Genomic DNA, 10,235 nt, shown 5'->3' on the forward strand with positions numbered 1-10,235 from the left:
CCCACCCCCCCTTCCGCCCTCCCTGCACCTGCTGATTCAGTAAATCACAGCCCCACCCAGCCTCTGCGGTTACGTTGAAACCACTGCTCTCCTTCCCCTCCTCTAGGCATCCACACGTGCTGTTCCCTCCACCTGGAAGGCTATTCCCCACCACCACCCTGAGCCAAGCTAACCCCTCACTCATCTGTCCAGTCTTAGCTTACTATCTCTCCCTCTAGAGCCCATCACTGACATTTCCAGCATCCCCCCCCCCGGCCACCCAAGCAGGTGTCCAGAGCACACACTTCCTCCAGCACTTCCCAAGGCCGACACGAAAATGATCACGTATCTCCTGTCTTCTCCGGCACCAGCTACAAGCCTTCACCAAGGCAGGGGCTCTGTCTGCCCGCGACTCAGTGCCTGGCCATGAAGGAGACGCTCAAAGGAACATGTGTCGCTGGACTGAGGGGGGTCCCCAGGTGGGTGAGTCTCAGCATCTTACCCCCACCTCAAGCCCCCTTCTCCAATGGGACCCTTAAGTTTCCAAGCCCTCGGTCCCACCCTCTTTCTCCTCTCCCATATAGGAAGCCAGAACAACAGAAAGGCTGGTAACAAAAGGGCGTGGGCTCTGGTGGGCAGGTCCCTTATCCACCCCAGCTGCACAGGGATCCGAGGGATCCCATCACAGGCGGGCAGGCGGGGGACAGGCCAGGACGTGCTTCTGCAAAGGCCAGCAAAACTCAGCCTCTGTGCCCACCCAGTCAGGTGGGCCCCATTTATCCAGTACCTGGCAGCCCACCGCAGGGTGGCAGGCTGGAGACCTCCACTGGGTAGCACCAGATCACCACCACCCGTGCCCAGCCATCTGGTCTCCCAGGACTAGGGGAGGAGCCGGCAGGCACCCCACTGGCTGTAGGGCACCGGGTCAGCAGTCTGGCCCATGACAGGGCACATTGGGGACACGTTTCTGGTTGCCACGAAGATCAGGTATGTGCTCCCCGCCCCCACACCCCCGACATTCTAATTTCCCTGACGAGCTTGTTTAAGGGGGAACAGCTCATGGAAAAAAGAGCACACAGGGCTTTGAGCAAACCCTGGGCAAGCTGCTGGGCCGACCCCCAAGCCTGTATCTCAAATGGCTCTGCGTTCATCTGCTTATTCATTCATTCTTCAGGTATTACTCCGCCATAATCGTTACCCATTACAATCGGCAGCCTGGGACCGCGTGAGGAAACACTACACACTCAAGACTGCTACGTACACTTGGGGATCATTTGTTGTCAGCACTGTCCGTAAACACAAAAACTTCTCATCCTAGTTCCATGCTTGGCCCCAAGCACCTTTCTGGAGAACCTTCCACGACCTAAAAAAATAACACGCTACCTGCCAGTCCTGGCAACGGGTGAGCAACTGCAGATTTGCTCTCTCCGCACGCTGCGTTATTTACGTTACTTTGATGATAACTCCACTCTCCGCGTCATCATCCAGAAAGAATACACTCCACTGGCCCCTTAAAGCACTCTCTCCCTGCCCCCTCCTGGGTCTCCACGGCTGGGCTGCCCCACACCCCCAAGTACCGGTACCCCGCTTCTCATAATGCGCATCGTACCTGCCTTCTATTCAAGTAAAATGTGTTCATTGTAGGAAACATGAAAGATACTGCAACGTATAAAGAAAATAAAAAGTCCTTTAGACCAAGATTTCTCAACCTCAACACCACTGTATTTTTGAACTGGGCAACTCTTTGTTGCGGGGGCTGTCCTGTGCATTGTGGGATGACTGGTCATATTCTAGAACCCTCCTCGCTAGCTGCTAGCCAGCAGCATCCCCTCCCCAGCTGTGACAACCGAAACGTCTCCAAACAAATGTCCCCGACGGAGAATCACTCTTAGACGCAGACAGAGCCAACATCACCATCTGGTTTCTTTTTCTTCTAGTCATTGGTCTTCGCGAACACGTGGATTTCCTCTTCCCAATAAGACTGGCCGTGTATGGAGTGTGCGTGCTGCTTTTCCCGCTCGATATTATTAGGTTCTCAGCCTATCCCTAAATTCATGACATTTTCTTCAGAAATGCGCTTTCTCGTGTCTGCCTGACAGAGCGGGCTGGCTATGCAGTGCCGAACTCAGCTGTGCCTATCCCTGGGGCCGGACAGTTCGGCTGGGTGCACGGCAGCAGGGCCGTAAATAATGCTTGAGCGAACATTCCCACACCAGTCAGAACCCCTGGACGTATCCCAAGAACAGGTGCTGGACGGGGATATTCCTGGGTCCAAGCAGCTTCTCAGAAGGTTATATCAATAAACGTTAGAAACAAAAAGTTTTGGTAACAATTCCACAGTATTTTGGGGGTGGGGGAGCAGTGGCTTGTTCGGGTGTGTGGTAACAGCAGAACTTCGGCCGATGTCTTCAGAAAACAGTCCGCAGCCAGGTGGTCAATCAGCTTCATGCCAAATGACTGACAGAGGCTGTGTGGGAAAGGCTGGCAGGGGAGCTCGGCAGAAGACACACAATGTCAGGGATGTGCGTGATGTGTGCCCCGAGCAGGGGAGTGGAGGGGATACACACACACACACACACACTCACACACATGCTGTGCACTATCGACCATGCCCAGATCGTCCTTGCTCATGGCACGGTCCTCTGACCAGCATCACCAGCATCATCACCGTCACCAGCGTCATCACCATCATCAGCATCACCATCATCACCATCACCAGCGTCACCAGCATCATCACCATCACCAGCATCAGCAGCGTCATCACCGTCACCAGCGTCACCAGCATCACCATCACCAGCGTCATCACCAGCATCATCACCATCACCAGCGTCACCAGCATCATCACCATCACCAGCATCATCACCATCACCAGTGTCACCAGCATCATCACCGTCACCAGCGTCACCAGTCACCAGCATCATCACCATCACCAGCATCACCGTCATCACCGTCACCAGTGTCACCAGCATCACCATCACCAGCATCATCACCATCACCAGCATCATCACCATCACCAGCGTCACCAGCATCATCACCATCACGAGCATCATCACCAGCATCACCATCACCAGCGTCACCAGCATCATCACCATCACCAGCATCATCACCATCACCAGCATCATCACCATCACCAGTCACCAGCGTCACCAGCATCATCAGCATCACCAGCATCACCAAGCATCACCCGGGGCCTGGCTGGAAACAGAAGCTCAGGATCCTTCCTAGACCTGCTGGATCAGAATCTACATTTTAACAAGAGGTTGGGGGACGAGCGAGTCCCGCAGAATGTAAGAAGCCACGGTCCACAAGGACGTCCACATTCTTTTCCAGGGCGCTAGCTGAACCGAAGCTGAGCCCATGCTCAGCCTCCTGAGACAATGTCATGAAGTTTCCAGAAAGGAACGCTCTTGGCTGCAGTAAAGCGAAGTGCCACATTGTAGCCAGCTGCAGCAACAGATCACGAGGCCTTCCTTGCAACGGCTGGCGCATGGGACCCACTGCTGGGAGTAACAAACAGCTACTGTCATCCTGGATACCACAGCAGTGTGCCCATTGCCACCCTCTCCCCTGGGGCCTGGAAAGGGCTGGCAGAGTCTGGAGTCCGCATTAAGAACACCTCCTGGATGCAACTGACGGAGAGAGTACATAAGCCAGTCCTCACTTCCTTTGATGCAGCTTAGCGCAACTCGGAACACCGCGGGGCTTGGCATCGAGGTCTGGACTGACCACTCAGTATTCGTGTCACCTGCACGAGTCACTTAATTAACTGGCCTGAGACTCAGTGGCCTCGCGTGGAAGATGGGAAAGGTACAGACAGGTGTCTGTACAGGTGTCAACGGATCGGATGAATGAGAAAACAGGATGGGACTGAATCTTAAACCATTCCCCCGTTTCCTCCTATCCCATGGAGGTCTCCGTGCTAGATGATTAAAGGTGAGAAAACATTTTACAAACTTCCCTTCTGGGTGAAGTCCGACGGTGGGGAAAGGGGGTATGTAGAAAAAGGAAGCGGCCTGCCCCATCCATTTTCTTAAAGTGACAGAACCCGAGACGGTATGTATCAGGAATCCAGATGGCAGGATGGACCCCCCTGTCCTAACGATGGTTACCACCCACCACCGTCACCCCACGGCAACACCCCAACTTCTAGAGAAAACCAACAAACTACAATCGCCCATTCTCCCCAATCATGGGACATGGGAACGACCCACATATCCCAGCCACTTTCTACCTGGGGCAGCCCCGGGCTGTGGTCACCTGGACCCCCATTCGGTGTCGTCTTCACAACACCTCCCTGGGCCTGCCAAGCGGGCAACCCCTACCTACCTCCCATAACACGACCCCTTACCTGGGAATCACCGGTGGATTTTCGGACACTCATGTGGGCAGTCTCGGGAGGGTGCGCTGGGGTCCCTGCCACGTGGTATCCATTCACTGCGGGAGAGAAACACTGCTCAGATACCACGCCGGCCACACACGGGCGACGCCAGCTGCCTGCAACTGTGGTCCCTTCTCCCACGTCACTGCCTGCCAGCCTTTGAGACGTCTCGCACGGCCAGGACCATCTCTCAGGAAATGACCAGGGTTCACAGAGCTGGAAATGGGCCGCAAGCATCTCTCTAATCCCCAGTTCCCAAATGCGCAACTCTTGGGGGAACACGTTTCTTTCTGAACCAGATGCAGACACGCTTCATAACAGGACATGGGGTCACTGCAGTCCAACAGCCGTCACTGAAAATGCCACATCAGTTGCGGCCACTGCTGCTGGTCCAGGGTCCGTCCGGGCTCTTTCCACGGAGTCAGACAGCCCTCCGCCACCTGCCGGCAGCTCCCCGGGGGAACACCTCCACCCTGGCCCTCACAACACTGTAATGCCAGTAAAGAATGCAAGGAGCAATGGGTTTACCAGTTTCTGTGAAATTTGGTTTTGCCGATTAATAGCCAGGGGGGATCACAGGCCATCCACTTTGAGTCTCAGTTTTCCAAAAGTTTAAAAAAAAAAAAAAAATCAAGGCTGTAAAATTCTACCCCTACGACACTCACTCATGCTCCCAAGGCATTCTGATCAACCTGCCGTCTTAAGGGGGGTGGGGCTGGCTTGTAGCATCTGCCAGTTTCCACGGCATATTTCCATCAATGCCGATTCGAAGCTTCCAGCAACAGCCTCGCAAGGTCCTGATGACACAAGTACCGCCGGGGACCCGTGCGATCTCGGTTCCCAGAGGGGATGCTGCTCTCTCGCAGACAGGATTACGTGAGCTCAGGGAGCAGTTCCTCCTCCGTGAGCCTCAGCTTCCGGATCTGGGAAATGGGGAGAATTCTACCCAGTCTCCAAACCTACTCTGTTGGTATGAAAATCAAACGGGGGCAGTACTTGTGAAGGGGGCTTTGAGTCATGAAGTAATTCATGAAAAGGGGAGAGGGGTAGATGGAGGGAGGGACGGCCACTGCTGCTTCTCCAGCGGCCTCGAGCCCCAAGCCCGTGTGGTCTCTAGACACCAGGCAAGCATGCTTTGCGCATGGCCCAGGCTGGGAGGAATTGCAACATATAGACTATGCGGGTCGAACTGGAGAAGACAGACAAGCTGTGGTCCAACCCGTGGTTCTCATTGGGCACGCCCTAAGGTACGTCAGGAAGCAAGGGGAGAGGTTGGGCGAAAGTCACTGACATCTACTGATTTGCCGGATGCAAGCAATGGGGTGATGAAGGCACCCCCACACAGGACCGTTTTCATGCTGGGGGATGTCCCCCATTTCCTGCCATTTGTCATGAAAAATCCAGCGCCCCCTGCGAGCAGAAACACAGACCCCCTCCTCAGACCCCTCTGGGCAGCTGGGCTTCTCCAAGATCTGCAGGGCTGGCCTGATACTCAGGAAGAAGGACAGGCACAGACACAGGGCACACGGCTGGCCCCCAGTGCAGTGGCTTGGGGAAGCAACAACAACTAAGAAATGAACCTGCATGGCCAGTCATAGCCCTGGTCTGCACTCGGGCCCCCTGGCAGCCAGTTAAATGCTGACACTACCCATGACCCCGCTGGCCTAAGGGGAGCTGGGGGTTGGGATCCCAAGAGCATCAGAGAACGTGAAGGGGATCGAGGAAAAGCTACTCATGTCGGCATAAGCTATGCCAGGAAGGGCACTAGACTGATGACAGATACGACCCACAATGAAGGCGTCACTGTCATTTATCAAACGGCATAGCACCGAAATGGATAAAATACAGAGACTCTAAAGACAACAGGAGAAAACCTTAGTCTGCTGCTTTCAGTCGAGACCAGGCAGTAGACAAAAGTGAGGACACAGAACATCTTAGTAATTTCATTTAGAGGCTGAATGAACTAGATATGAAACATCACGGACTACAAACAAAGATAACATCTTTTTTTTTTTAAGATTTTATTTATTTATTTATTTATTTGAGAGAGAAAGAGATTGGGGGGGGCAGAGGAAGAAGCAGACTCCCCGCTGAGCAGGGAACCCGACCTGGGGCTCGATGCCAGGACTCCGGGATCATGACCTGAGCTGAAGGCAAACACTTAATCGACTGAGCCACCCAGGCGCCCAAGATAACATCTTTTGCCAACAAGCCACGAAACATTTTAAAAAGCCTGGGCATGCTGAAGCCACAAATAAGGTGTTGATAAATCCCAAAAGGCATAAAAAACACAGGCCATACTCTTTGACCAGAGAGCAATAAGAGCAGGTATTAATAATGAAAGAACAAATACACAAGGGTCCCCATCCCTCCAATTCCCAAACACTTGGAAATTTAAGAAAATGCCCTCCTAGTGTCAGGTCAAAGAAGAATTTAAAACCATAATTACACAATATTTAGAAAATAATCAGCAAGAACATATCAAAACAGATGGGATAAGGCTTGAATTACATTTGGGGGGAAAATCCATAGCCTTCATTATTCCATTACTGAAACCAAGCAAATACAAATAAATGGACTAAACATCCAAATTAAGAATTCAGAAAGACTTTTGAAAGCCAATAAAGTAAACCAAAGGAAAACGTGAGAAGGGGGTATAAACATGGCACTAGAAATGAATGGAAACAGGATGACATTTGCAACTCAGGCAAGTTCTCTGTGTGGGGGTGGCTATGGGGGGGATCACAACAATAAAAAAGCAGGTCAGCCCATCTAATCTGAGCCTGAGAGAGTGCATGAATGCTCAGAACGTGGAGTTAGAAAGAAAACAGACGCAGATCTTGTAAGAGATTTCTTTTTTAAATGCAAGAGCACAGGATTTATAACTACATGCTAATAAATGCATAACCTTCCATAATTATCAAATGATCAAACACAGTTTCAAAGGACACTAGAAACACCAAAAGGAATAAAACCTTTGAAAAATGATCTCCCTCCAAAAGGCACTGGACCCAGACAGTTTTATGGGCAAACTCATTCAAACGCTCAACAAAGAAATACCTAGACACAAATTACACCAAGAGTTTGGAAACGTGGTAAATTTCCCAGTTGATTATCCAAAAGTCAGCATCACCCTGCTTCCGAATATCCATCAAAGACAACAGAAGAACCGAACCACAGTTCCATGAAATAGTTCAATTCTTACCAGAGCAGGTCTTAGGCTGGAAGCAGTCACTACCTTTGATGACACTGAGTCCCTGTACACCATGGCTGTCCCCAGCTCCTTCCGACACCCACCTCCTCCCCTCACAGCACATCAAAGCTCACCCTCAGTACACCGCTGTCTGTCTTTGCTTCCAGCATCCCCCAGGCGCCCCGCCCACCACACGAATGGGCAGCCAGGAACTGCCAATGCAGGGGCATCCTGCCCTAATCCGTTCTCTTGTTCTCACTTCAGTTCTGAGCTGTCAGCTGCTGGCTAATTACTTTCCATGTCAAAACAATTACTGGGAAAGAAAAAATAATTTCCCATCCAACCCTTTCTCCCCGTCCAGCAGCTCTCCCCACCCTTGTCTTGCTGTGTTTCACTCTACCAGTCCCAGGCACACTCAGAAAAGTGATCGGTGGAGATCTGAACAGTTATGGCTCACCCATGAGCGTCCCTGATTATTTCCAGTTCTCTGGGCTCTCAGCTTACCAGGGGTTAGATGAAAAACAAGTAAGGCCAGAAGTGGGTGCTTCTGAAACCTACCTCCAGGGGGTGGGGGGGGATTAAAATAAAATTGGTCAAGGACTGATCATAACCATAAGGAACATAATTCAGTCTGGGGATACAAAAAAAAAAAACGTAAAATGCCAAATTCAGCTGTTTTTAAGATAAGAAAAAGGGAACAGAAAGCTCTTATGCAGTAACTTTCATAATTTCAAACACAAATATAAACACACATGCACACATTTCATTCCTCTTTGTGGGCAGTTAAACGGGGAGAGGGATTGTGAGATGAGTCATGAGAGGAGGGCACAGGTATCTGGGTAGAAAGGGAAAGGAGGCCTTCAGGAAGCGAGGGAGAGGATAATAAAAACAGAATAGGAGCGTAGCAAGAGTTGTCGAGAGAGGCCAAGCAACAGAGAAGAGCCAGCAACGTCTGCTGTCCAGAATTCACACTCCCAGGAGCTCTGCTTCCCCTCCAGGCCCCCAGTTAGAGAAAGCTCCATCCTCCACGCCCCACTGTCCACGTTTCTGTTCCTTGAAAGACCCCAAAGAGTAGACTTACTCTTTCAAACAAGAAAATCAGCCCTGGAGACAGCCCCCTTTCTGCCACCTTTAGGTCTGGCCCCAATCTCCCTTCTTTCTGGAATAAACACGTAGCTTCTTTCCTCAAGCTCAAGCAGAAACCCGGGGGCCCCAAGGCCTTGTTCCTAAGACCCACCCCCTCCTCCAATTCACACATTCAACATGGCGGAACACAGAGTTTCCCAGGCATGCGGTACAAGATACCAAACCGGCAGGATGCTTGTTCTAAGCGTGAAGCACTGAAGGTAAAGGGTAGTCTTATGATCCAAAGACTTTGGGACAAGTGCCCCCTTTATTCAGATATAAACTTCTTTATTACAGGAGGCCTTTTTATACAGGCACACTTCAGAGACTGGTTGGGTTCCGGACCAATACGATAAAGCGAACATCTCAACAAGGAGAGTCGAATGAGTGTTTTGATTTCTCAGCGCACGTAAAAGTTATGTTTACACTCAAGTCTGCAATAACATTATGTCTAAAAAAAAAACCAATGTACATACTTAATTTAAAAATGCTTGATGGCTAAAAACAAAACAAACCATTAGCCGTCATCTGAGCTTTCAGCCAGTCCTCCTCTTTTTGCTGGTGGAGGGTCTTGCCTCAGTGTTGATGGCTGCTGAAGGCTGGGGTGACAGTGTCAATTTCTTAAAATACAACAGTGAAATTTGCTGCATCAATTGACTCTTCCTTTCACGAGTGATTTCTCTGTAGCACGCGACACTGTTTGATAGCACTTGACCCACAGGAGAACTTCTTTCAGAATCGGAGCCCGTCCTCTCAAAACGTGCTGCTGCTTTACCAACTAAGCTCAGGGAATATTCTCAATCCCTTGTTGTCGTTTCAACAATCTTCAAAGCATCTTCACCAGGAGAACATTCCATCTCAAGAAACCACGTTCTCTGCTCATCCATAAGAAACAACTCCTCATCTCTCCAAGTTTGATCATGAGATTGCAGCCATTCAATCCCATCTCCTGGCTCCCCTTCTGATTCTAGGTCTCGCTCTTTCCGCCACCTCTGCGGGGACCTCCTCCACTCGAGTCTCGACCCCTCAGAGTCATCCTTGAGCGCTGGCATCGACTTCTGCTCAAGGTCAAACTCCTGTTTGTGTGGATATTTTCACTTCTTCCCTTGAATCACCAATGTCCTGAAAGGCATCTAGAATGGTGAACCCTTTCCAGAAGGTTTCCAATGTACCTTGCCCAGATCCATGAGAGGAGTCACTCTCTGTGGCAGCTAGAGCCTCACAAAGCAGATTTCTTAAATAAAAACTCGAAGGTCAAATGAGTCCTTGACCCACGGGGGGCAGATGATCGCCGCATTGTCAGGCCTGCGAACATTGTCAGGCCTGCGAACAACATGCATGTCACTGCCCATCTCCACCAGAGCTCTGCGGAGACCAGGTGCATGGTCAACGGGCAGGCATATTTTGATAAGAATCCTTGTTTCTGAGCAGGGGGTCTCTACAGTGGGCTTCTTCAGTAAACTGTGTCATAGAGGGACGTGCTGTCGCACAGGCTTTGTGGTTCCACGGACAGAGCACAGGCAGAGCAGACTTTGCAGCATTCTGAAGGGCCTGGGATTC

The 10,235-nt window shown here is 51.0% G+C and overlaps 1 protein-coding gene across 13 annotated transcripts in view; it reads right to left on the minus strand.

Annotated features, from left to right (window-relative positions):
• GAS7 (growth arrest specific 7) overlaps positions 1 to 10,235 on the minus strand; it is a 214,997-nt gene that overhangs the window by 37,882 nt on the left and 166,880 nt on the right. For 7 of the 13 annotated variants that reach the window (XM_034646916.1, XM_034646918.1, XM_034646913.1 and 4 more), the window contains exon 4: positions 4,328 to 4,413. The exons of the other annotated variants lie outside the window; for them this stretch is intronic. In XM_034646916.1, coding sequence (XP_034502807.1) covers positions 4,328 to 4,413 — 86 coding nt within the window. The remainder of the gene's footprint in view (positions 1 to 4,327; positions 4,414 to 10,235) is intronic. 13 annotated transcript variants of the gene reach the window in all.

The sequence above is a fragment of the Ailuropoda melanoleuca genome, chromosome 17 (genome assembly GCF_002007445.2).
Source record: "Ailuropoda melanoleuca isolate Jingjing chromosome 17, ASM200744v2, whole genome shotgun sequence".
Classification (NCBI taxonomy): Eukaryota; Metazoa; Chordata; class Mammalia; order Carnivora; family Ursidae; genus Ailuropoda; species Ailuropoda melanoleuca.